We start from the raw sequence: 27,577 nt of genomic DNA, 5'->3' as shown, positions 1-27,577 counted from the left end.
CCAGAAATGGAGATGTTGCTCAAGTGGTAAAGTGCTAACCGAATGAAAAAAGAATCCAGGTAAAAGTAAGAAATGGCATAAAATAAGTGGGGCTGTGGTTCCAGGGGTAGGGCAGTAGCCTTGAGCTAAAGAACTCAGGGACAACAACCAGGCCCAGAGTTCAAGCCCCATGACCCACAAAAAAAAAAAGAAAGAAAGAAAGAAATGGCATAAAGTAAAATAAACAAGTAAATAAAAGTGAAGCCAGTATGTAAGGGAAGGACACAGAGATGTTGACCAAATATCATCATGGCCCCTAAATTTCCTCACACTGTTTTCTGTGTTTCTAGACTCAGCAGGTTTTGTCTTTCAAAAAAAGAATTGATAATAAAAAGCAGGACTCAGAGTAATGTTTCAAAGACAACTCTTCTAAATTCTATCCTACTGGGTTTATGCAAAACATTGCAGATTAATCTACTCTGTTACAAGAGAAAGCTATGTCCTAGATTATGAAAAGTAAATTATCTTAGACTTCTTACCTGAATACTCACAGAACTCAGTACCTACTTCAATAATTGTGTGTTGCTACCTTTAGGTTGAGGTATTTTATTTTTTCAATTATTTAAGTTATGAATCATTATGCTCCATACTGCCTAGGTGATACATTTGAATTTCTACATGCCTAGACTTGTTTCTTTGAGGTGAAGATGCCTGTTGAACAAAAGTTCCTTTTTAGGTGAGCCAGCCAAAACTGGCTGAATCCAAGAGAGATTTCAGAATGACTAATAGATCATTTCTAAATTCATTGTAATTCCATCTACATTAAAAAAACAACAACAACACCTCCTTCAGCAGTATGACAGTTAACAATCCCATGGGACAATAACAAGACTAAAAGAACTATAAAAGCAAAGAAAGTAGCATTGGATTTTAGAAAAATTTCTACCTATACTCACATAAGATATTAATATTCTGTCTCTTTGCTAGCCTATTCTTTCTCCTCATTTTTTTTACTCTGCAATACCTTGAGCTCCAAGAGCCAGGCACTGGATTTAAAAGTTTGTTTCCTATTTTCATCTTCTATTTTTGGCAAAGAGTAAGTCTTTGCAGCTCAGTTAGTTCTCTTGTTGTTTCTTCATTTGGAAAGGGAACTAGAGTCCAGAACTAGTATTTATCAACGACTATAAAGTCCCAAATTATATAACTAGCTAGAATTGAATATTCTATTTCTGGAAAATATTTTTAAAATTATTTTAAATTAAAATAGTATCCTAGTGAAATAAAATGGCAGTAAGAGAATCATCTAATTTGAAGAATTACCAAAGTGGTTGGTCCCATATAGAAATGACTACTAATTCCTAACAAATTATTATTCCCAACAATAACAGAAATTAAGCTAGGTATATGACCCCTGAGCTACATACTGGATTTCCAAGCTTCCCTAACTGCTGTGTAGTTAAGGCTGGACTGAGACAAACTTGGGCTTGTCTCTCTCTTCCCTGTCTACTCCTTCCCTCCAGTCTCTCTTCTTTCTCTTCCCTCCCCTCCCCTCCTCATCTTTCCCTCCCTCATTGGTTCTGCTCTAGCAAAATTAAAAAGAAAACTAAAAAAGTTAAAGGAAGAGAAAGTCACTGCCCAATCTGTATTTTTAGAACACTTAGCTAAACACTGAGCAGCCATACATCAGACCTTGAACCTCTCAATTCAAGAGCACAGTAGAATCATTTTTTTGTTCATCATTCATTTTGGAATTGTTTTTGGTTATGATTTGACTGTGTATCCCAGGGTAGCTTTGAATTCAAGATACAGATGCTTCGGGCTCTTAAATGCTGGGATTATAGACAGATGCTGCCATACCTAGCACTAGAGCCATTCTTTAAAATCTGATGTGATTAATTACAAGCCTCATGGATATTAGGATCCTAGCATGAATAGCTGGCTATAAAATGGGAAATTTTAAGAAACTTCGACAAAAGCACCATTTCAAAAGGTTTAGTTGGGATGATGGAATCTATCCATAGCCAGAACTAGTAACAGTGGGGTGCCATTACCCATCCTGTATCTCATGGGGACAATGAGGTGGGGCATTTCTGTAACCACTGTATTCAGAGTGCTGTTTAGGGAGGATAACCTGACAGAGTGGGACTTTTACTCAAGGGATACAGTCAGCTCACAATGATCCTGTTAGGAAGAGGGAAGTATCACCATTTTGTTCTCTTCACTCCTTCTGGTGCATCTCATGGACTGAATCCAATGAGCACTAAGTTAAAGATCACCTGTTGCAGTTGAGTCTCTGAGTCAGGTCTAGGGACCAATGGAAAGTGGATAAGGAGTAAAAAAATGCTCAATCTCCCAATATGACCCATCCATGTGACTCATAGCATGTATTGTCCTTAAGTGAAAACTTCTGTGACATTCAACACATATCAACAACTTTATGCTGATGAATGTGTATTCATGCTAGCTGAGATTATAATTCTTCTGAAAGTGGGGAAGACTGGAAAACAGGGGTGGGAACAGTAAAGTAGTGCTACTACTTTAGTGCTACTTACTTACATACTTACTAGTTTAAAATTGAGTCATGAGTGTCTTTTCACAGCTACTTCAGGATTTCATTGCCTTCTAATAAGATCTCAGATACATTATTTATGGAAAGATCTCAGTACATTTTCCTATAGGATATGACTTTTGCTAGTCCTACCTTTATTGGATTGTGACAGTTTTACCTTAAACAAGCCTAGCAGATATGACAGCGTCCTTACGTAGTCTAACAATCAGTCTAATAATCCTTTGAGTTCTAACCATAATGTTCCTTGATCCATTGTAGAATAGTAACTCAATTTCCTAGTGGTGAGACATTTTAAGCATCATGGCTAGTAAAAATTATGAGGTAGGGAAGATATAAAGAGGTAGAAAACTGTGCCTCCACATCTCCAGCTACAATTCATTTTATATGGCACAAAGTAACCGTTCTAAAATGAAGTTAACAGACCATATTCTGTTTTACAGCTCTTCAATCCTGGGAAAAGTTTAAAAACATTTACGTGATCTTTCATAGACACATCACTTTACAGACAACTAACTTCAGAAATGAGATATAGCAAAGGAAAAAAAAAATTCATCCCAGGTACTCTGTCCCGTGGTTCTCCTATATTTGAGAGAATGTTGAGTGACAGAGCCCTTTAGGAAAACACCTTCAATGGATGCCTAACCTGAAAGATAGTACGCTATGAATTACCTCTATTTCCACACACTCTTACCTGGGATAAGGTTCGATAATCTGTCAAAGAAGTCAACAACAGCAGCGATAGCATAATTGTTAAGTAATGTATTTAAAGTTTTGTAAATTTTTTATCTCCAGAGTTTTCTTTCTTTTTTTGATGGAGTATCACTATTTATTTTTCTTTTTTGGTCTTAAGTTCTCCCCCAAGGAGCTGGGATTCCAGTCTGGGCTCCACTACGGTTTTTCCTTAGGGCATCTGCTTTGTAACTGAGGAGTCTGGAAGGATCCAAGTTTGTGAGTTTATTTTCACTAACCACGTTCAGTACTCGCTTTTTCAGTACCCTCTTTTCTCTCCTCCTCCTCCTCCTCCCCCCTCCCCCTGCCCTGGAGCCTTGAACCGGCGGCCTGGTACTTGTTGAGCAAGTGTTCCATTACTACTTGGGGCAAGCTCCCGTCACTTACGTAGCTTAAGAGTTAAATGTAGCTTGCTAAGAAAATCGTTTATTAAAAAGTATCGCCAGAAAGCGGCCACCCCTGACCGGGCAGGGACGCGAGCGGCTGGTCGCCGAGTGAATGGGCAGACGCCCCGGGCGCGGAGGCGGCGCCCTCGGCCCGCCAGCGGGGCCCCGGCCTGGGGAGGCCCGGACGCGCCGGAAGAAGACTCCACCAGCCGCGTCGGCCTCGCAGGCCGACTGCCACGCAGGCCTGGCGGCGCTGAAGCCGCAGGAACTCAAGGACTGCAAGCCCGGTGTCAGCGACGGTGTCCAGGCCGCACAAGGCGTCCCAGAAATCCACACAGACTCGCGGCGGCCGCCAAGGCCACCGAGGCTCTCTAGACCGCGCGTGCGCACGGCTCACTTCACGGCTGGGGAACGCCCACCGCGGGGCGGGGCAGAAGCCGCGTTCTGCGTCCAAGGTCCCTTTCCCTACCGTCGCGGTTTGATGCCCTAAAGAGGCTGTGTCAGTCAGAGAGCTTTTCCATTGGTTTAGAACCGAGAGGACCCGCCTTCTGCCGTTGTTAATTGGATGCCCGTTCTGCCCGCAGGCGAGGGGCGGGGCTTGGACGCCCCGACGTTGCATCAGCTGGTGGGTTCAGGGCCACGTGGCGCAAGCGCAGTGTCTCCTTGTCTCGTTTCCTCTTTGGGGGATTCTTTAATGTCTGTGGAGAAGGCCCGCAACTCGTCGGGGACGATGGGAGGCGAGGAGAAGCCGGTGAGCAGGCCTGGTGGGGCACGGGACTTGGGGCTGGGCTCTTCTGGGTGCCAGAACGACCCGACCCGGTTGAGCGGCCGGGGTGGAGGGTGTAGATTTAGGGTTTCTGGGCTATGACTTGGGAAGGATCGCTTCAACTTTGCCTCCGAGGTTGTCGTCTATAAATATTCCTCCTGGCACGCAGTGATTCAGGTGGCGGGTTGGATTGCCTGGCTTCGAGGGCCTCGAACAGCCAAGCATGAAGACAGGACAGCAGCCCTGGGTTCAGGAGTCACTGGCTGAGGGCTCTTGACTTGGCAGAGGAAGACTGCTAGGTAGAAAGGAGGAGAAAAGAGAGAATGACTTGTGTCTGGGACTAGATGAGAAGAAATGGGACTGTACAGGGGGGAGATACTGCATAGTCAGAAGGATTATTTGCATTTGGCACAGGAGGGGTTTTAACCCAGACAGTGGTATATGGGTATATTGTATTTGCAAAACCCACTCTGGCATTGTGGTAGAAGGTTCAGAGTGAAGGAGTTGAGGCCACACCAAGGAGACTGCTGTTGGAATAGTGCAGGCGACAAGTGACAGGAGCCTAAGAGAAAAGAGATTCCACCCTAACTGAGATTCCACCCTAACACTTCTGAGTTGTTCTTTTCTCTTTCTTTTTCTCCCGTTTTTTCTTTCTCCTTTTCCTCCCCATGCTTGGAATGAACCTATGGCCTGGAGTTTGCTAAGCAAGCCGAGCTATGTCCCCAGACTCCTCTATGCCATTATTAATTGGAAGTGTTGTATGGCAAACAAATGATTTTTCTCTCGCTCTTTTTTTTTTTTTACCACTGAACTGCACTCCATTCTCCTCCTAAATAATGATACAATAGCTAATGTTTGATTTGATAACTACAGACCAGGAACTCTAGTACCATGTAGAGTATATGTATCCGGTACATTTTATAGTTCATGTGTTAACTCGCTGTGACTTCATAACCTGCTAGCTCATTGCCTCCTCATAACAGCACTTATGAACTGCTTTCTGTTATTATTCACATTGTGTGGGAAATAGCAGAAGAATGGTAAATATTTTGCTCAAGAATAGTCTTCAGCTGGGCGGTGGCTCACGCCTGTAATCCAAGCTATTCATGAGGCTGAGATCTGAGAATCAAGGTTCAAAGCCAGCCCAGGCACAAAAGGATCTGAGACACTTGTCTTCAGTTAACCTCTAGAAAATGGGAACTGTTGGCTCAAGGATAGGGCTGTAGCCTTGAGCTGAAGAGCTCAGGGACAATACCCAGGCCCAGTTCAAGCCCCATGACCCCCTTTCCTCTCCTTCCCCCCCCCCAAAAAAAAAAGAATAATCTTCAAGCTCATGGTCCAAAAGTTCCTTCCCATGTGGGTCTAGGAATGAGCCAAGTACAGACATTTCACTAAGAGAAATTTCACAAACTGTTCTCCATGATCTGTTGCTGAGATTAAATTTACATAAACCGCTCTCTGCTGGTACTTCTCTTTCAATATTTTACTGTCCTACGGAAGGTAATTTTGTAGATTCTCTTTACATTCCAGTTCTTCACTTACAATTTGTTCTGGCTAATTAAGTTCTCTATCACTTGAACAATACTCTCAGCCTTTTTTTTTGTAGGTTTTTTTTCAGACAATGTTTCACTTTTTGCCTGGGGCCAGTTTCTAACACAATGTTTCTACTTAGACATTGCTAGTCTAATAGCTAGGACCTCAGACAGGTGCTCTATACCTGGCTTGTTTGGTTAAGATGGGCTTTCACTAACTTTTGCCTAGGCTAGCTTGGAACTGTGATCTTTCTAATTACTGCCTCTTGAATGGCTGGGATTATGGACATGAGCCACCGTGCCTAGTTTAATAAATTATTTTTACTTGTTTATTTAGTTATTTAAGTGGTTTTAGGGTTTGAACTCAGTGAAAATCAGGGAAATAGTTACAATGAAATAAATGAATAGTTAGATTGATATAAATGGACCCAACATTGTCAATTAACCATCCCTGTGTGCTTTTTCAGGACTTGTCATTACTATGAATGGTTAATTTACCCTTTGTCAGTGGTGAAATTTTTCATCCATCAAAATCCTTTGTCCTTTTTTTTTAATGCTAAAATAATATACTTAAAACATGCTTGGGGTCTTCATGGTAAGAGGGTGTCAAATTAGACTAAAATACGAAAACTTTTTTTTTTTTAGTTAGATGCCAGTGAGGAGAAGCGAAAGGAAGGAAGCAAGAAAAAGAACAAAGAAGGATGTGGAGATGGAGGCCGAGCAGAGGTAAACATTGCTATCAGAAAAGCTTTTCATGTTCAGAGGTTTACTTCCCCTGTATGTAAGGATCCAATAGGTTTCAGGGGGTTGGAGTATAAGGAGGCATGAAATGGAAAACTCAGGGAGAAGAATTAGGAAAAGATAGTCTCAGAAGAGAGAACGACATGTACTAATCTGTTATTGCAAATAGAAGACGGGATGTGTGTAAGAAGTTCTGACTATAGCATTCGATAATAGAAATCAGAAAAGTAAGGCTAAGGTATTTAGTTGCCAATTAGTTGGTTTTCTGATCATTGTTTTAAATTAGACCATAGAGAATAGGCACAGAGTTTGAGTTTATGCTGTGTATGCCAGAAAACAAAAGGAAGCCAGTTCCTTGACCTCCTCACTCTGCATTTGGACCAGCTCCTGGGGTCTGGCTTAAAGATCAGGAAACTCTTTTGAGACCTCTCAGATTTAAACAAAAATGTTTTCAGTTATCAGAGCCCTCCCTCAAAGAAAGTCGCCCTTCTAAACCCAGTACAGAATCTTCCTGGTTCCTATATGCTTTACTTTAGGAGGCAGTTAGATTTGTCATCCTACTTTATTTTCAAACTTGAACCCCTGTGAACTGTTGTTTACTTTTTTTTTTTAAGTTAGTTCATCTATTTTACTGCAATACTCTTTCCAAAACTGTCAGGGTATAGAAGCACAAAGCAATAAACCCTTTTAAGAAGTAACAAAATAAAACTGACTTTAAAGAACTTCATATAAATTCTGCAGCTACTAACTTTATAGTGTTTCCATTTACTTAATGTAAGTGGCAAGCATGGTCTGGTTTAGAGCTCTGCCTATTTAAGTTCAATGTAATGCTCCACTGTTACTGTGGGAGAAATAGTTAACTGTGACTTTTAAGATTTGCAAGTAAGCAGTGAAATGTTTGCCTGCTTCTAACTACCTTCCCTTCTCCTTCTCCTTCCCCCCTCCTTCTCTTTGTCTTTCCCTCCCTCCCTGCCCTTCCTTCCTTCCTTGGACTTGAACTCTAAGGGTGGAGCTCTCCTTTGATTTTTTTTTTTCTGCTCATAGCTGGTGCTCTACCAGTTGAACCACTCTTCTAGTTGGCAGCTTCTTGCAGGTTTTATTGAAGATAAAGAGTCTATTAAACTTGTCTGCCTGGGCTGGTTTTGAAACTTAGTCCTCAGATCTCAGCCTTTTAAGTAGCTAAGATTATAGGCATGAGTATCCAACTCTTGGTTTAATTGTGGATTTTTGAATTGACATTATTATTATTACTACTACTATTATTTTTTCTCCTTTTCTAAAAGGAAAGCAAGTATTCACTGATAATTCTTTGTTTTCTTACAGTTGAATCCTTGGCCTGAATATATTAACACACGCCTTGAGATGTATAATAAACTGAAAGCAGAGCATGATTCCATTCTTGCAGAAAAGGCAGAAAAAGATAGCAAGCCTATCAAGGTCACTCTGCCCGATGGTAAGCAGGTTGATGCAGAATCCTGGAAAACTACACCATATCAAGTTGCTTGTGGAATTAGGTATGATCTCAACCTTCTATAGTTTGTAACATAACAAGACTAAACTTTTAAAAAATTACCATGCTAGATTTTGCTACAGAACATTTTTATGTTGTTATTATTTAACTAATGTGTTAAATTTACCTTATTTGAGATTTTAAAAAATTAAAATGATGTTGTACTTTATAGCCAGGACTCAAAGTTACTTTCTGAAGATAGCTAATATCTAAAGAAGGAATTTATATTCTTCTTCTTCTATGATCATAAATGTCACAGAGCCCAATAAATGTTTCACCAGTCTTTACATAAACAGTGACAGTGTCACTTTTGAAGTTCAAGCTGAAAGTAGGTCTTTCTCACATGGTAAGTTCAGAAACTGATATATGGCATATAAAAAAAAAGGACCAGGAGTTTGGCCTATTGGTAGAGTGCTTGCCTACCATGCATGAAGACCTGGGCTCAATTCCTTGGTACCACATACATAGAAAAAAGCCAGAAGTGTTGCAGAGGCTCAAGGGATAGAGCTCTAGCCTTGAGAAAGTCCGAGGACAGTGCTCAGGCCCTGAGCTCAAGCCCAGGACTGGCCAAAAAAAAAAAAAAAAATCCAAAGAAGAACTGTACCAAACATTAAGTCTTACTAGAGTAGAAATTAATTCTGTTAGCTGAGAATTGATTAATACTATGTAATATAGCAGAAGTTTTCTTAATTTAATATGATTGGGATCAGCAGTTAATCTGTTTATTATTGTTATGTATCTTAAGTCACTTGTCACTTGTTTTTGTATAATGTGAAATCTAAGAATGTCCCATCACGTTTTTAGGTGGATGGGGAAAAAAAAGTATAAATAATTTGTAACAGAATAATCTTTACAGAGAATTATTTCAATCTGTCTTACACTTAGAATGTGTAAAACTTAAAATGTGTAAAAATAGACACATTTGCCAGTTTTCTATTTCTAGGATCAAGGATTTTGGGGATAGTGTGGTATGTGCTTTGAGAGTTCTTTCATTGCCTTAACACATTTGAGAAGGTATCCTGTATGATAGTATAGGAGTTTGACCTGGCTAGGTAGGTGGTGTACTGCTTGGCTTTTTGTTCTGGTTATTTATGCAATTCTTGCTTTATTGCAAAAATAAAATAAGTTGGTCTGAACCATGATCCTATTTGTGTTTTCTGCTATAGCTTGGCTTTGTAAAAAAAAACTTATTTCAAATATTAAAAGATTTGTCAAACCACTTGATTTTGTTACTGTTTATTTATCAAAGTTGCCATGTCTAAAAAACAATAAATATCATAATAGTGTTCCAAATTTTCAGGATCTTATAGTTGTATTCTTTGGTATATTTTCTTCCAGTTTGATGATTCTGTTTTTTTTTTCTGCTAGCAGGATATAGAAGTATCTATATGAAAAATGTATTATGTACAAACATAGAATATAACATTTATTTTTCTATCCACAATTTATGTTGTGTGGGATGCAGTTTATTTTATATAAAATATATTAAAAAGTTTATGTCTCGTGTTTTATTTGTATCTGTCTGTATATTTTTAAGTCAAGGTCTGGCGGACAACACAGTTATTGCTAAAGTGAACAAAGTTGTTTGGGACCTAGACCGCCCTCTGGAGGAAGACTGTACTTTAGAGCTTCTCAAATTTGAGGATGAGGAAGCTCAAGCGGTAAGTTTCTATTCAGTTGGTGTTCATTGGATTTAGAGTGAAAACCAAACCATATGATATAGAAGGAGATAAACACTATGTTGTTTCAGTGACTTAGTTATGTGGATTGCTGGTTTTAAAGTATATCCTGGAATCTATAAGTTACTTATAGAAATGACTGAAAGTCACTTTGGTATCTTGATGTTAAATACGGAAACGTTACTTTTAAGTATATTCTCTTTAATTCATCTAAATGACCACCTGAAAGCCAAGTACTTCATAGTCTATACATTTGTCATTGTGTTTTATCATTGTATTGTGGAGTCAAGTTGTTTTAGGCCAACAATATAAAAACGCCGTGTAATTCTTTTGTTTTCTTTTTTCTTTTCTTCCCTATACTAGTACTGGAGCATGAACTCACAGCCTCGTCCTCTCGTATATTTTGAGCCACATCTCTACTGGCTTTATTTTCTAGTCAGTTGGAGATTAGAATTCACAGACTTTTCTGCCTGGGTTGGCATCTAGTTGTGTAGTTGTGATCCACAGAACTTAGCCTGTTGTGTAGCTAGGATCACAAGCTAAGCTACAAGAATCTAGCAAAAGAGTTGTAATTCTTAAGTGCTGTTCCAAAGCCATCTACAAGCCAGATCATAGATAAGTCATGATGCAGCTGTAGGCACAAGTGAATCAAAAGACAGCTACATTCAGGGGACAACATCCATCCAGGTTCCTATTATGTTGGTTTTATAATTCAAAGCTTTTTTTTCTTTTCTTTTTTTTAGTTTTGGCTATAGGCAGAATCATGGTTTAGTTGATAGATTTGTAATTTATATATTTATATCTTGGGTTTATTTGTAATGCAATTTGTCCTTCATACAAGGACATTACCTCACAAATGGTCTAGGAAGACAGAAGCCATTCCTTGATTGATTGATTTATTAATTTTCAGGTTTATTGGCACTCGAGTGCTCACATAATGGGTGAAGCAATGGAAAGAGTTTATGGTGGATGTTTATGTTATGGCCCACCAATAGAAAATGGATTCTATTATGACATGTACCTTGAGGAAGGGTAAGTTCTGAAATGGGCTAAAGAAAAATCTGAGTGATTATGGGTTTCTACTTGTAAGGAGTATTTGTGAGGCGTTCTCAGCAAAGAAAGATATATATCCTATTGATTCCCAAATACCAAGAATTGCCATTGACGTACTATAATATACTTATAGTAATAAAGCTTTTGTGAGAGCTCTCTTCTTGATTCATGGAGATAGAGGTCTACAAATATTGGCAAGTAATATGAAACTGCTTATCCCATCTTCAGACATGATGGGGGAGTTGGAGGATGCATTACTGGTGGAAAAGTTACCATGGTGACCAAGATAGAAACCACTGAAAATATAAAAACAATTTATGAAGTTAGGTGTGGTGGCTCATGCTTATAATCCTAGCTATTGTGACACTAACATTGGAAGCCAGCTTGAGCAAAAAATTTGTAAGACCCTCATCTTAACCAATAAAGATATGGGTATTATGGCACAGACTTGTTATTTAAGCCGTGTGAGAAGAATACATAGGAGGTTTGGGATCTAAGCCAGCCAATGAAAAAAGTGAGACCCTATTTGAAAAATAGCAAAAGAAAACAAAGGCCTTGAGGTATGACTCATGTGATAGAGCACCTGCCCCGTAAGCACAAGACTCTGAGTTCAGACCTCAGAATTGCCAAAAACAAGTTGTTGAAATGTTTAGTATAAAATTCTAATCTATTACAGTGGGTCTGGTTTATGATTTAAGATTAAAACTCCTGTAGTGCTTCACGGAAATGTCTTATGTCTTAAGCCAAGGTGTGATTCAAGAGTCATGTAGAAGGTTATATTCTGTACTGCAGGGGTGTGTCCAGCAATGATTTCTCTTCTTTGGAAACTTTGTGTAAGAAAATAATAAAAGAAAAGCAAGCCTTTGAAAGATTGGAAGTTAAGAAAGAAACTTTGCTGGAAATGTTTAAGGTAATCTTTAAAAAGTTGTTTCCTATTATTATCTTTAGTTATACAAAGCAATTGTCACTTAATAAATTAGTTTATGAATACAATGCATACTAGTGTCACCCCTCAACATTCCTAGCCATCCCTCCCAAGTGCACCCCTCCCTCAATTTACTCAATTTTATTACATTCTTGGCTGTATTCTTAGCAGTTCTTCATCTTCATTGAACTTTAACCTCAACTTCACTTTATTTCAGTCCTAATTACACTGGGATTAAGTGTTGTTTTCTTTAGAAAACATGTTTTTTTTTCATATATTTTTTATTGTAATTAATAGAAGGGTTACATGATATTTGCCAGATAGATGGTACATTAATTCCCATACATTGATGGGAATGTCTTTCACATGTCTTGGTCCCCATTTCCCTCCCCCCTACCCCCATCCCTCATCTTGTTAGAAAACATGTTTTTAACTATAAAATATAAGCATGTATATTCATAGAGTACTTCTATAGGATGTACTTTGATTTATAGTTTAACTACTTATGAGTTAGATGTAAAGGAGGGATTTTGATATCTTTCATTCTCTTGTTTTTAGTACAACAAGTTCAAATGCCGCATATTGAATGAGAAAGTAGATACTCCAACCACAACAGTTTATAGGTGAGAATATCACCCACATGCTATTTAATGCAACTGTATATATGCCATTTTGCCTTTGTTGAAATCCTTTAATTTTTGTCTCTAGGTGTGGCCCTTTGATAGATCTCTGTCGAGGTCCTCATGTTAGACACACTGGCAAAATTAAGTCTTTAAAAATACACAAGGTAATGTAAGACTTTGAAGACTTAAGTAGATTTTAATCTAGCCTAGATGTTTTAAGCATGCACATGCATGAACATTCATGTTCTCCTTTTGGCCATTTTCTTCTTGTTTATATAAGAATGATTATTTGTTTAATCACTACCAACTGGGGCCACATGCATCTTCATCAGTCATAGAAGTACCAGGGCCAGCACGCTGGGTAGAGGTTTTGGAGACTCACAGAATTGTGTAGGTATGGGCCACTGTGGCTCTAAAAGCTTTTTTGTTGTTGTTGGTGTTGGTGATCATGGGGCTTGAACTCTGAACCAGAGCCCTGTCCCTGAGCTCTTCAGCTGAAGAGCTTTGAGCACCACTTCTGGTTTTCTGGTGGTTAACTGGAAATAACAGTCTCAGGGATTTTCATGTGCAGGCTGGCTTTGACCTGTGACCTTCATATCTCAGCCTCCTGAGTAGCTAGGATTAAAGGCATGAGCCACCAGCGCCTGGCTTCTAGAAGCTTTGAGACTGGGTGTAGGAATATGTTCCTGTCCTTTGTGTATTGAATTTAAAATTTTAGTTCTTCTCAATACAACTTGTCTTGCAGATGCTACTTAGTAATGTAGCATGATTTGAGAAGTGCTGGTAGAATTGTGGTTTGAGTGATTATCAAACAGCCAGCTACTAAAAGGTGAATCTCAAAGCCATGGGAGACATTTACTAGGGATCTCTCTCATTTATTTTTCAATCAAAAGAATTAGTAAAAAAAAAAATGGATTTATTAGATGATTATGAGAAATAACAACCAACTCTTACAATAAGGGAAATGTTTACAAATGTGACTCTTTGGTCAGTTTTGATCCCTGTTTTCAGAATTCTTCTACATACTGGGAAGGCAAAGCTGATATGGAGAGTCTCCAAAGAATTTACGGCATTTCATTTCCTGATCCTAAAATGTTGAAAGAGTGGGAGAAGTTCCAAGAGGAAGCTAAAAACCGAGATCACAGGAAAATTGGGAGGGTATGTGAAAAAGAAGTATGTCCCAGTTGAGTTCTTCAGTTCACATTGAGCTGAATACTAGGAATTTTATTTTGAAGAGATGCTTAGATTTTAAGTGTCCAATACCATGTTCTTTATAAATGCAATTATTTACTGATTGTCCATATTATCTTCTAGAGTGTGCATAAACGTTGATTGGTAATGTTAACTAAAGTTAATTAGAATGGTTTAATTACTGCTTTTATTGAGAACAGTGCTGGTAACCTACAGTTAGATAGTTGCATTTCACACAGGTGGGAGACTTGGGAAAGCATCTGATCTCTAGACTCATAAAGATGGGGAAACTAAGATAAAAAGTACTTTTTCTTTTCACCATAACTTTAGTATACGTCATCTTCCACTATCTCTTGTTTCCTTATCTTATTGTGAAAGGAAAGGGGAAGGAAAAAATGATGAAAACTGTAAAAGAACTAGCAAGCAGGAAGTCCCAAGCTTAATTTGCAGTCCTGTAAAAAAAAAAACACCTGAGAACCTTGTTCCATGTCACTGCTGGGAAGTTTGACTAGACTGAGGGCTTTGACAAAGTAAAGTCAGATTTGTGCTAAGTAGTAGATAGGTTGCAATTTTGTTCCGTTGGTTTATGTATAACACAGACATGGTTTGTTTTACTTAAAAGTGACCCTAATTTAAATACCAAACATCATAGCAGTAGTTTAATATATACATATATCAACAATCTTTTGCTTTTTTATCCAGGACCAAGAACTATATTTCTTCCATGAACTCAGCCCTGGAAGTTGCTTTTTCCTGCCAAAGGGAGCCTACATTTATAATACCCTTGTGGAATTTATCAGGGTAAAGTAAACCATGTTTGTTACTATCTTCTGAAGATTTAGGACTAAGAAGATGATTTTAAAACAGGGTCTGCTAAAAGAAAGGATTATCTGTATTTGAGAAGAAATATGGAAAATGATTTTACTCAAAAGTGGAAGTTTGGGGGTCTCATAAAGTGCTTAAAGATTCTTTGTTTCTAGTATTGACTTTGTCTCTACATGGGAATGTACAGTAGGAAAAACTATGAGCTTGAAATTGGATCAGTAGCCTTTTACTTAAGAGCTTTGTGCTTCTAACCATTCATTTGTACTTTTTTAAAAAAGAGTATGCATTGCTTTTTATCTTTTTAATTATGAAATATTTCAAGCATAAATTTATGGAGAACAATAAAAGCAGATGGTGTACTTGCCACCCAAATTAAGCATATATTTTGTCCTGCTATGTTTGTTTAAGAAAAAATAAACCTAGCTTAAAAAAAAATACCTTGCAAGACTTCCTTTTTGATGCAATTTTCCACATCCTAAAAGTTTTATAAGTTGACATGGATTCTTTTGTTCAGAAGTTGACATAGATCCTTTTGTGCATGTTGTTTATTTTTATTTTTATTTCGGTTGATTGGGGGGCTTGAACCTTGGGGCTCGGCAGTGTCCCTGAGCTCTTCAGCTCAAGGCTAGCACTGTACCACTTGAGCCACAGTGCCACTTCTGGTCTTCTGATGGGCTGGCTTTGAACCATGATCCTCAGATCTCAGCCTCCTGAGTGGCTAGGATTATAAGTGAGTAACTGGCGCCCTGCCCATGTTGTTTAGGTTTTTATATATTATACATATATACCTTCAAATTATGTGTTTGTTTCAAATGAACATATGTGTATTAATCTCAATTACTTATTGTTTTCTTTTTAGATACATAAGAATCTAGATTATTTTCACTAGTTACATACTATTCTGTTATATACCTGCACAATGTCCTTACATTTCAATGCTATGCACTGATACAAATGATAATTTTCCCATTTTTCTAGCTCATTGCCATAGCATGGTTTTCATTATCTTCTCTATGTGACCTGTGTAAGAGTTTCCTCTTTGATATACATCTGTGGACTTTCTGGGTCATGGTATATATGTGTCTTGAACTTTATAATATACAATTTCCCTTTGGATGTTTATTTCGCTAGAAATGTGAGCATTAATTTGCCTATTGATATTCTGTGTATTCTCACAGAGTGAATACCGGAAGAGAGGCTTCCAGGAAGTGGTCACTCCAAACATCTACAACAGCCGCCTGTGGATGACCTCGGGTCACTGGCAGCACTACAGCGAGAACATGTTCTCTTTTGAGGTGGAGAAGGAGCAGTTTGCTCTTAAGCCCATGAACTGCCCAGGACACTGGTAATTCACCTTTGCAGATTTTCCTGTGTTGCCATTAGTCATAAAATACTTTACTGGATTCTGTCATCAAAATCATTGATAAATGCAAAATTATTGCCATGCCATTATAACTGTTAGATCTGCGATCCCATAGATAAGAGCAAAACTGAGCTTGTAATCAATGAACAAGGCAGGATATTAAAAAAAGGAGAATGAGTATGTAGTGAGCAAGATTTTCCTTCTTTATTTTCCATTAAAAGAAGGTACTTTATCAAAGCCGACTGCCAATGAATTAATACCCTTGAACAATCTTCCTTGCTTTGAGCCCTTACTATCTCTGGCAGATGAAGAGCAATCTTTGGGAAGGTGTGGGGGAGCTGTGGATTTGGTAGCTTGGTGTCCACGGCCACTGGTAGGCAGGGGTCATGGGGCAGAGAACTAGGAGAGGTACCTACTCCTTGAAGAAACTGAGCTTCAGATGCTAGAAAGCTAGCCCAGTTCATACGTAGGTTTCCCAGAATCTTCTTTCTGCAGCATCCACTTAACAGGGCACCTCAAGATCTTTCCTGTCTGAGAAGAAAACAGATGTAACATTGGTTTCATTGTTATTACAGTGATTTTGTGGTAGCTAATTTATTATGATGACTATAAGCCTTATCGACAAGCATTTTTCATGTCAAAGATTTCGAATCCAGGTTTATAGGAATATATTTTTGTATCTTAGGCTATAATTCTGTTATAAATTACTTGCTATTTTATTCATGCAAGTACCTCAGGGCTTTTTTTTGTGTGTTTTGTTTTTTGGGTGTTTTTTGTTTGTTTTGAGGAGGAGAGCAAGGGCAGGAGCTAGGCATTGAACCCAAGGCCTCAGCTTTCTGGGCTGTACCCCTTATATTTTTGTGAAATCCTTTGTCAGTTGATTTTGTTGGTTTTTTTTCTCTTTTCTCCAGCCTGATGTTTGATCACCGGCCACGATCCTGGCGTGAGTTGCCTCTGCGGGTAGCTGACTTCGGGGTCCTTCATAGGAATGAGCTGTCAGGAACACTCACAGGACTCACCCGGGTACGAAGATTCCAGCAGGACGATGCACACATATTCTGTGCTATGGAGCAGGTATGAGGCCCTATGGAATAAAGTATTTCGAAAGAGGTGTCAAGGAAACCAAGGATAAATAGTCTATATATATTTTTTTTTTCTTTTTTTTTAATTTCAAGATTGAGGATGAAATAAAAGGCTGCTTGGATTTTCTACGTGCAGTATATAATGTGTTTGGATTTTCGTTCAAACTGAACCTTTCCACTCGCCCAGAAAAATTCCTTGGAGATATTGAAATATGGAATCAAGCTGAGAAAGTAAGTGGTGTATTTTAATGTGCTTTGACTGAAATTAACTGTCCTAAGCTTCAAGATAGGTAAAAACAAAGGAAAATTGGAAATAGCTTCTGTGTTGCAGTTAGCTAAGTTTTTTCAATCTGATTTTAAAACATTTTAAGTTGGCTGAATTTTTAATGTTTGTTTGTTCTTTCCCCCTGAGCTCTTCAGCTCAAGGCTACAGACCTACCCCTTGAGCCTCAGCCCCACTTCCAATTTTCTAGTGGTTAATTGAAGATAATAGTCATAAGGTCGTTAGTTCCTGGGCTGGCTTTGAACTGAGATCCTCAGATCTCAGCCTCCTGAGTAGCTAGGATTACAGGTGTGAGCCACTGCCCCTGGCTCTTATGACTTTTAATCTGAAATAAGGAGAAAAATTGCAGATGAACAAGTAATAATTATTTTGTCTTATCCTTAGCAACTCGAAAACAGTTTGAATGAATTTGGTGAGAAATGGGAGTTAAATCCTGGTGATGGTGCTTTCTATGGCCCAAAGGTGAGTGGTAGAGTTTATGAGAATAAGCTCTGATTTTTCTTTGTGGGCAAAGAAAGATTCCCTAAGATAAACTGAAGAAAGAAGGAAAATCAGCCCTGATCCAGCCACTGATCTCCGTGTTGATATTGACACATCGGCAGCCTTATGTGGTAACAGCATCTTTGCTTTGTAGATTGACATACAGATAAAGGATGCCATCGGACGCTACCACCAGTGCGCCACCATCCAGCTGGATTTTCAGTTGCCCATTCGGTTTAATCTTACCTATGTGAGGTTAGTGTCTGCTATTTTCTCTACATAGTTTTTCAGGAATATGTGAGGGAAGATAAGTAAAACACATTCTTCTTCTTCTTCTTTGTAGCCATGATGGTGATGATAAGAAAAGACCAGTGATTGTTCATCGAGCCATCTTGGGGTCTGTGGAAAGAATGATTGCTATCCTTACTGAAAACTATGGGGGAAAATGGTAATTTTTATTTTGCTTCTATATTTTTGTCTGATTGCTTGGTATACTGGCTAGAAGAAAGAAAATCTCCTTTCCATTAATCAGGAAAATGATTGTCATTGATTACTTCTACTTAATGACAAGGAAGTAGAGCATTATAATCTAAACCCAAACCTTTTAGCATTAAGAATATTTTGGGGGGCCGGGAGTTTGGCCTAGTGGTACAGTGCTTGCCTAGCATGCACAAATACCTGGGTTTGATTCCTTGGTACCACATACATAGAAAAAAGCCAGAAGTGGTGCTGAGGCTCAGGTGGTAGAGCTCTAGCCTTGAGAAAGTCAAAGGACAGTGCTCAGGCCCTGAGCCCAAGCCCAGGACTGGCCAAAAAAAAAAAAAAAAAGAAAGAATATTTTTGGAGGCTGGAGGTACATTCATTCAGTAGTTCACTAAGAGGCCCTGGGCTTAAACAGAAGTGGGAACCACTTCACCTTCCCTCCCCACAAACCCCCTCAGAAAGAAATAGAGAGAGAATACTTGTTATTGCCCTGTAATTTTCATTTTAAAACTTGATTTGTTTGACTATTCATATATTCTAAAGAGGCAGATAATTTGTTTTTGATTGCTTTTCAGCATGTTAACTTAGTTTGGATTGTACGGTTTTTATCATTTCTGCTTGAGTAAATGAGTAGGTCCTTTTTGGTTTACTTTTTTATCTTTGCTGTTGAAAATAAGTTAATATTTTTACATCTTTTAGACACCAACCTTTTGTGTTTAGTAGAAAAATAAAATAACATGTCAAAATTGATCACATATTTTAAGTAGATTCATTTGGCCTACAATACAGTACTGGGTTATCAAACAGCTATTTGGAGAATATTAATTCTGTGCATTTGAAAATTTTTAATATATGCATTGATAGACTCTTGTGCATTGCTATTATTTCAATGTTATTTGAATTTATGTAGCCCAGTTATTAAGGGAAGCTTTTCATACTTGTCAATGAGATAATCTTTTTAGTTAAGTTTCACAAAACAAGTAAATCTTTCTGTACAGGGCATCTAGAGAATTGGGAGAACTCTGATCTAATTATTCTGCCAGACCTGTGATAGACTAGGTGTAGCCCACAATTAGGGTAGAATTTAGTGCCTGCTCTAATAGGGGAGAAAGTGGAGTCAAGTTTTATACTAGTCATAGGGTAATGCTCCAAAAAGAGGATTAAAGAAGCTTTTTTTTTTAGGTAAGTGATGAAAAGTCATCATTTTTCAAGTGCCATAATCAACGTATTTTATGTTAGAATTTTCTAAATACTGCAGAAAGAATCTTGAATTTGGAGGCACCATCTGTGTTGTTCCTCATGAAGAATAAGTAATGATCTTTCATTTTTGAACTCAGGGCTTTGTAATTGCTCAGCAAACCTGTACTGCTGAGTTGTGCCTTTTATCTTTGTTTGCTCTGGTTATTTTTGAGGTAACATCTTACTTTCTTCTGGGATTGAATTGGACTCAAATCCTCCTTATGTATACTTTCTGCCTAGGTGATGTAACAGGCACACTCAGATATTGCTTGAGATAGAATGTAGGGAATTTTTTACCCAGGCTGTCTTTTCATTCTTCATACCCTCAATAGCCAGGATTACAGGTGTGAACCACCATATATCTCCAAAATAGACTCTTACGTTTCTATGTACAATTACTTAGTAATTAGTTTGCTACTCATAGTAATGCATGTTGTTTTACTACGTGAGCTATGCCTTCATCTCTGCCTTTTGCTGGTTTTTTTGATGATGAAGTCCAGGACTTTTCTGTCCAGTCTGGCCTTGAACTTTAATCCTCTGGTTCTCATCATCTTGAGAAGGTAGGATTACACCATCTGCATCCAATTCTAAGTTGAAAGTTTTGAAAGTAGCCTTTACATGTAGTAGGCAGAGATTCTAAAGCAAAAATAAGTCATTGTTTACTGAATGTACTCAAAGCTGCATTCCTTTTACTTCTTTTTACTTTCTCTAGGCCTTTTTGGCTGTCTCCTCGTCAGGTAATGGTAGTTCCAGTGGGCCCAACATGCGATGAATATGCCCAAAAGGTAGCTCTTAATTGTTACTTTAGAAAATGTAATGTGGTTTGGGTTTGTTTTGTTTTTGCGGTTGGGGTCTAACCATGTTGCTCAGGTAGACTTAGCGTTTTCCTCAGCCTCCGAAGTATCCGGAGGTGTGCACATTGCACCCAGCCTGGGCTGCACATTCCTGTTAAATCAGGTTATTTGTGGCATTGACATCAATTTCTGGTTTCTGCCTGTAATGACCCTGCATCGATTCAATGACCTTTTCGATGCTTTTTTTCTTCCTGGTTCCATAATCAGAAGACATACACAGAATTTTATAAAACATGTATGTTTTAATGTATTTAATATTGAAAAGAACAGCTAAATTTTATTTATTTGTAATTTCATATACAAAGGCAATTTAGGCTGTGTTGACTCAACAATTTTGTTTTGCTTTTCATGAAAATTTTCAGTTATTGCTCTTTCTACTGTAAAAACAGTACCTTACTAATATATAAACAACCAGTCCTACTTTATAACCTAAAGACTTACTGAAAGTTGATATGTGAGTAAGGCTATGTCATCAACAGCATCACCATTCCATATAACCAAAATAAATGGTACTTAGATTATGCCTACTATGAAGAAATAAATACATGTTAAAGTAGCTGGTAAGTAAGCCATTCAGTTCTGTTATTCCTCTTACTGAAAGTGGTAGTTTTATGTAGGGGCTGATAAGCAATTTATTTCCAGCAGCCATGTTGGAAACTTGAGATATAATTTCTGAAGGGTTTTTTTCTCTTGTGATTTATTGTCTTAGTTCTTTTTAGGATTTTTCTGTAGCATTCAGCTCAAAAGCAAAATAGGTTTCCTGTTTTACTCTGGTCATCTACTACTGAGTTCTATTGCCTTGTCTTTATCAGGCTGATAAGCTGCCCCTTGAGCCACAAACTAAGTCTGCATTTTTGGCTTTTTAAATGTTGATCCAACTCAAATTTGATGTGCTCCAGTACACCTGCTAGCATTCAGTTTTTAGATGTTCTTGTTTTTTGGTTTTTTGTTTTTAGTCTTGGAGCTTGTACTTGGGAACTGTGCTGTCCCTGAGCTTTGCTCAAGGCTAGTGCTGTAACACTTTCAGCCACAGAACCGTTTCTGGTTTTCTGGTGGTGAATTGGAGATAAGTGTCTCACAGACTTTCCTGTCAGGGCTGGCTTTGAACCGCAGTCCTCAGATCTCAGCCCCCTGAGTAGCTATTATTATAGGCATGAGCTTCCAGTGCTTGGCTGTATGATTATTCTTATCCTGTGTTAGATATTATCACTAAAGATAATGCTGTAATTATGGTTGTAACTGATAATTCTGTATTCTGTGTCTGTTTAATAGGTGAGGCAACAATTCCATGATGATAAATTCATGGCAGACATTGATCTGGACCCTGGCTGTACATTGAATAAGAAGATCAGAAATGCACAGTTAGCACAGTATAACTTCATCCTAGGTAAGAAAGAAAGAAAATATGCTGACAGTTAACAATTAGGTTTAAGTGAAACGTGGTTAGGAATGTATTTACTTCGGGGTTTTTCTTTTTTGAACTCAGCCTCATTCATACTAAGTTCCTTCTAATTCTGATGCTTAAGTGACTCATTTGTCAGTCCATAATAATAAAGGAAATCTTGCGTATGGAAAGGAGCATTTAAAGAATTACCTAAAAATTTCTCCCCTTCATACTCCGTTGCTTTAATATTTAAGCATTTGTTAAGTTGCTAACATTAACATTAACAGTGCGGGAGTTGTATGTACTGTATTTTGTTATTTAATTTTCTTCAGTGAATTTAACTTGTGAGTCATTTGCCTTGCTGCACGCAGACACCTCTACATTTTTATGTATCTGAAGCTACTGGGAAGATATGGGTGCTTTAGGGTTATTTCTGTACAAATGTTCACAGGTGAGTTTTTCCATGACTTTAGGTTAAGTTTGATAAAACCATTTATCTTCTGTTTAGTTGTTGGTGAGAAAGAGAAAAGCAGTGGCACAGTTAACATCCGCACAAGGGACAATAAAGTCCATGGGGAGCGTACTGTGTCTGAAACCATCGAGCGGCTGCAGCAGCTGAAGCAGTCCCGAAGCAAGCAGGCTGAGGAAGAATTTTAACAGAAAACTCTGTCTGGATTAAGATGAGTGGTGCTTCCAGAACATTCACTTGTTACTCTGGAGAATACCAGCCTCCAGGACTGTGAGCAGTCCTGCAGAAAATGCACAGATGACTGGAAACTCAATCTTTTTTCACCTAGACAGAGTTTAGACAATGGGCGTGTGATGGCATTGAGACCCATTAAAACTTGTATTCATTAAGTGTCTGATCAACAGAAATAAAACAGGGAAATGATTGATTGTCAGTGTAGGAAGACTTGTTTTAAAGTAATCAGTTCAAAAATAAGATAATTTGCATTTCATTAAGGTACAAGAACACCTAGAACGGGATCACAATATAAAATAAAAACCTTTATTAACATGATTACACATGCACCAAAGTCAAATTGTGTCACTCAGTGTTTTCGAAGTTTTACAAAATAATGCAGGATGCTCAAGGAGCACACCAGTCTTTCAGACTGGCATGTGGCTTACTCATTGAAGGAGCAACATTTCGAAAGCAGCCTTGAGTCTCAACAGTTGATTTTTTTTTTTTGCCAGTCCTGGGACTTGAACTCAGGGCCTGGGTACTGTCCTTGGGCTTTTTCAAGGCTAGAGCTCTACCATTTGAGCCTCAGCACTACTTCCAGCTTTTTTCTATGTGTGTGGTACCAGGGAATCGAATCTGGTCTTCATGCATGCTAGGCAAGCACTCTGCCACTAGGCCAAACTCCCAGCCCCATACAGTTGATTTGTACAAAATTTTATGGCAAAGAATGTGTCTTCAAAGAAATACCAGTGTGACAGGCACCAATGGCTCTTGTGCCTAATTTTACTCATTAGCCTGAGACATGTGAATTGCACTTTGAAGCCAGACTGGAAAGAAGAGTCCAACTACATTGCTAATTAACCAGAAAAATGCTGGGCTGGAATTGTGGCTCAAGAGTTGGAACAAGAAAGCCAGGAGCCTTAAAGCCTGAGTTCAAAGCTCTAGTATACACATACACATACAAAGTAACTATATGACAAGACTATGCTAAGTCGTGGAATGTCTTGCTATACAAGTTTTATGTTCATAAAGGATAATTTTCATTTTCTACCAATAATTGGTGGTTGAAAGAATGTCACTAATATATATGAAAATATATATTCACTCCTTTTTATTATAATCAATTTTAGAAGTCAGCATGGTCAGTTCTACAACCCAGAATAACTTAATTGCCAGGGTCTCTTCAAAAAGAACTAATTTGCATAGCTTAGTCCTTACTTTAATAAAGGAGATAAGATCTTTAATCAGAAGGGTTTTGTTTGGAATTTGTTTGAAACCTCATAAGCCTTCTTAGTGCCTTAGCCTGAATAGGTTTGTAATTAATTTTTGTAAACCAGACTTTGCATTCTGTGATACCCCAATGTTCAATACTTGGGGTTTTTCATGACTAAAAATGAATGCTGTAGAATCTATTGTGTGTGTGCGTGTGTGCGTTTGTGTGAACCTCCAACAAGTGAGTAAGCACTTTATCACAGAGCTGCCTCCCCAGCCTCTGCTAGAGAGCCACTTCAACTCAGGACCACCCTGACTTTATCCTTGTCAGCAGAGGAGATTGACAGGTTGTTGGCCTCCCTGAAGAATTCAAGGGTTCACCATAGAGGAAGATTAACAGAGCAAGATTTATTTGAACCAGTGCAAAGGCACAGGTGAGATGTATTAGATCAAAAGCCACAGTGCACACTAGTGAAGACTGAAGACAACAGTTTACCCAAGTCATCAAGTTCTTCCAGCCTTTGGGCTGCGGGCACTTTTATGAACAGGGTTTGTGATTATGCTGAGGACTTGTAGAGGATTGTGAAGATTTCTAAGAAAAAGGCCATTTCCAAGAACCAGAGAGTGGGGTGTGGTTTCCCTAGTAAGGTTTTCCTTGAATCCTCTGTCTCAGCTTTAGGATTAAGAACTCATTGGGGCACTTGTTGGCCACTGTACCAAGATGTAGCCGAACAGTTACGCCAAGACAGTGGTAGAGTAAGACATTTGCAAAATGTCCCTGGATAGAAAGCAGCCTCTTCCTTTATACCTGTTTGTCATTCCCTTCCTGCCTTGCCCTCCCCACCTTCACTACACGTGGAGTTCCTTCATCTCTGCCCTGTATCCCTCAATAAGCTTTGCTGCTTTCCAAGCACCTATCAAAAGCACATGACTACAATTAGAGCAGTAATTTCTCATGTCATCTACCAGCTCTCCTGCTTCCATCAGTTTAGAGGTGTATATTAATGCTTAGCGTATTCCCTCCAATGTGAAGTCTTTATTTTTACATGAACATTCTATTAGAATTTGTATCATGAAATGAAGGCAAAAGTATAAGCTTTGGATCCAGAAAGTTGGAGTGATACCCTAATTCTGGAACGTAGAGATGAATAACCTTAAGTAAATTAATTTGATTTTCCTGAGCCTCTTTTCTTTCTTCTCCCTATTACCTCTCCCCCTCCCCTTCCCTTCTATCCCCTCCTCTCTTCTCTCTTTTTCCTTTCCTCTCTCTTTCCTGTCCTCTCCATTTTCTTTTTTCTCTCCTTCCATTCTCTACCCTCTCCCCTTTTTCTTCCTCTTCCCCCTCCCTTCCACAGAACTGAGAATGGAACTCAGGCCTCACAATGGCTAACTTGAGCCATACCCCTATCACTTTGTTCTTCAAATAGGCTCCCATGCTTTTCCCAGGCTGGCTTTGGATATGATCCTCCTGCCTCTGCTTCCTGAGTAGCTGGGATTACATCTTCCATCACACTTGCACCTAAGCTGCTCATGCTTAAATGCTTAATACTTCTTTCATGGAAGTATGAGATGAACAAGTTTCATATGTAAGAAAAATGATGTGTTATTTTCATTTATTCTAGGTCTTGTTTCTTCTGTGACCTTTCAACCTAAAACCTCGTATTTTCAATTCTACCAGGTTCTGTGTCCCTTGAAGTTCTGACTGTAGTTTCCATCAAACCAAGAAGTTTATCTGTGTAGCCTCTGGCCATTTTTATGACCTTGATTATGAATAGGTGGGCATGATCTTTATTCATATTAGTTTTATGGTCATCCAGCAAGAGAAGAGAATGCTTAGAGTTCTGAGACATCAATGCAGACATGGGTGTGAGGCACAGTGGAAGCTCACAGAATCTGCAAGATCCCTGTGGAAAATGAAAAAAGAATGGATGAAGTAGCAAAAGAAGTGATGAGGAATTAGGATGTGTAGGGGGAATTTGATGGGAAGGAACAGCCAGGGTAATGTGGAATTGAGGGTAGTTGACCATGACCAAGAGGAGTAGAGGAGAATGAATAAGGGAAGATGGAAAATTAGATCACATGATATCTGTGTGAAATGACAATTGCATGTTGCTTTTGGAAGCTATGTATGTAGTTTCGGGCCCCCAGAGATTTCAGTCTGAGAAACACTTGGGTAGATCTGGCTGTCAAGGTATATATTAATTCTCAAGAGAATTTTCAGTGTCTCGGAGTACATTATGGATTTCTAGTGACTGAACCTTCTGTCCCAGGAAGCTGCCCTCTGGCTATTACCACCAGGAATTTAATGAAAAATTAAAGGTTATTTTTCCTTTAGGCAGCAGAGGGCAGGCTTGTCTAATCCAGGTGGGTACATGCACCAGACAAGGTTGAACTAAATCAGTTAAAATAACTCCAGTGTTAGATTGAATTCCAAAAGAAGTTTTCTGTTTTGGGCATGGTTTGCTCCAAAATTGTTTCCATTATTTAAGAAAATTAGCTTCTAAAATGGTCAGAATTAGATACCCACTGATGCTAAATAAACTCTTACAGAAATGTCTTCCTGAGTTATCTACTTGCTAGAAAAAGGCAATGGAATGTAACAGCAGTATCTGATCCTGTTATGCCTTTTTTTTTTTTATGGTACTAGAGTTTGAACTCGGGCCCTCACACTTGGTAGACAGACACTCTGCTATTTGAGCAAAACCCCCAAGTGAGCAAAAAGTGTTTAATTATTTTTTGAAAGAGTCTCACATTTTCACTTCTATAAGCCTCAACTTCAGTCTTTCTCTTTGTACCCTCCTTATGCCTACATGTGAGCTGTCATGCTGGGTGAGTGGAAGGTCCTGATAGTTTGGCCTCAATTACTATGCCTCTATGCTCCTGTCTTGGGCTGGGAGTTTGGCCTAGTGGTAGAGTGCTTGCCTAGCATGAACGAAGACCTGGGTTCGATTCCTTGATACCACATACATAGAAAAAAGCTGCAAGTGGTGCTGAGGCTCAAGTGGTAGAGCTCTCGCCTTGAGAAAGCCCAAGACTGACAAAAAAAAAAAAGTCCTAATCTCTTGTCTTCTGAATACCTGAAAGTAGAAGAGTAAGCAACTACTTCTGGCCTAATGTGTTTTGCTTAAGAGCTAATAAAAGTTATGTGTGGTCCTTTGTGGGGGCCACTCTGAAAGTTTAATAGTTTCTTGTTTCTCATTTCTCTGTCTCAGGGAACTATGTGATAAGGATGGATCTATGAAAGGAATTATATAAGGATATAAAGGCTTTAGGACTCAGTAAATAATTTCTCCTCCCTTTCCTGGGCATGGAACCAAGGTCAGTCAGCCCTGCTATAGCATGCATAAGGCTGCAAGATCAGTCCCCACCACCACCAATAAATATATATGTATATGTATATATATATATATATATACACACACACACACACACGTAGTGTACTGGACACATACAGATCTTTCTTACTGTTATAACAATACAATAAACAACTGTAGCATTTATAATATATTAGAAAATTTAATCAAATGTTTGGTTATATGCAAACACTCATATAAGGGACTTGAGTTTGTCAGAGTTTTGTATCCATGGTGATCCTAGAGCCAACCCCCCTTATATACTATGGCATGTGTGTATTGGTGTGCACGTATGTGAGAGGGGAAGGGAGGAGGCTGGAGTTTGGGAGTGTAGCAGCTGGTGAGTGAGTCCTCTGTACTGCTGATAAGGCTGATAAAGCATACAGCTTCTTATCTGGTGCCAAAACCTTATCCTGTTCAAACATAGAACAGGGACTACCTACTACTGCCCAAAAAGAGGACACAGAAGAGGCTTGGGGCATATCTGGCCCTTTGTCCTGCACATTAGGAAGGAGCATTTTGTCTCCCTGTAGTCAGCTAGTCAGCAGGAGGGAGTGGCTTCCTATGGAGAGACAGCAGTCGAGTCTACAGAAGAGCAGGGAATCATCTTTCCTCCTAACCCCTGTGCTCTCAAGCTCCCACTAGAATTGA

General features: G+C 38.7%; 1 protein-coding gene across 1 annotated transcript; it reads left to right on the top strand.

Moving 5' to 3' along the window:
- The first annotated feature begins 4,278 nt into the window (after positions 1-4,278).
- Positions 4,279-26,754, top strand: Tars1 (threonyl-tRNA synthetase 1). The gene is made up of 19 exons (XM_090332080.1): positions 4,279-4,414; positions 6,607-6,687; positions 8,026-8,216; positions 9,750-9,873; positions 10,802-10,923; positions 11,737-11,854; positions 12,428-12,492; positions 12,578-12,656; positions 13,504-13,650; positions 14,386-14,484; positions 15,687-15,853; positions 16,783-16,945; positions 17,047-17,184; positions 17,621-17,698; positions 17,871-17,971; positions 18,060-18,164; positions 20,151-20,223; positions 21,565-21,679; positions 22,185-26,754. The coding sequence occupies exons 1-19, from the start codon at positions 4,358-4,360 to the stop codon at positions 22,331-22,333; spliced, it is 2,172 nt and encodes a 723-aa protein (XP_090188206.1). The 5' UTR covers positions 4,279-4,357; the 3' UTR covers positions 22,334-26,754.
- Positions 26,755-27,577: the final 823 nt, after the last annotated feature.

Source organism: Megascapheus bottae, chromosome 4 (assembly GCF_031878675.1).
Source record: "Megascapheus bottae isolate mThoBot1 chromosome 4, mThoBot2.hap1, whole genome shotgun sequence".
Classification (NCBI taxonomy): Eukaryota; Metazoa; Chordata; class Mammalia; order Rodentia; family Geomyidae; genus Megascapheus; species Megascapheus bottae.
The sequence above is the reverse complement of the archived record's forward strand: the minus strand, read 5'-3'. Positions and strand labels throughout refer to the sequence as shown.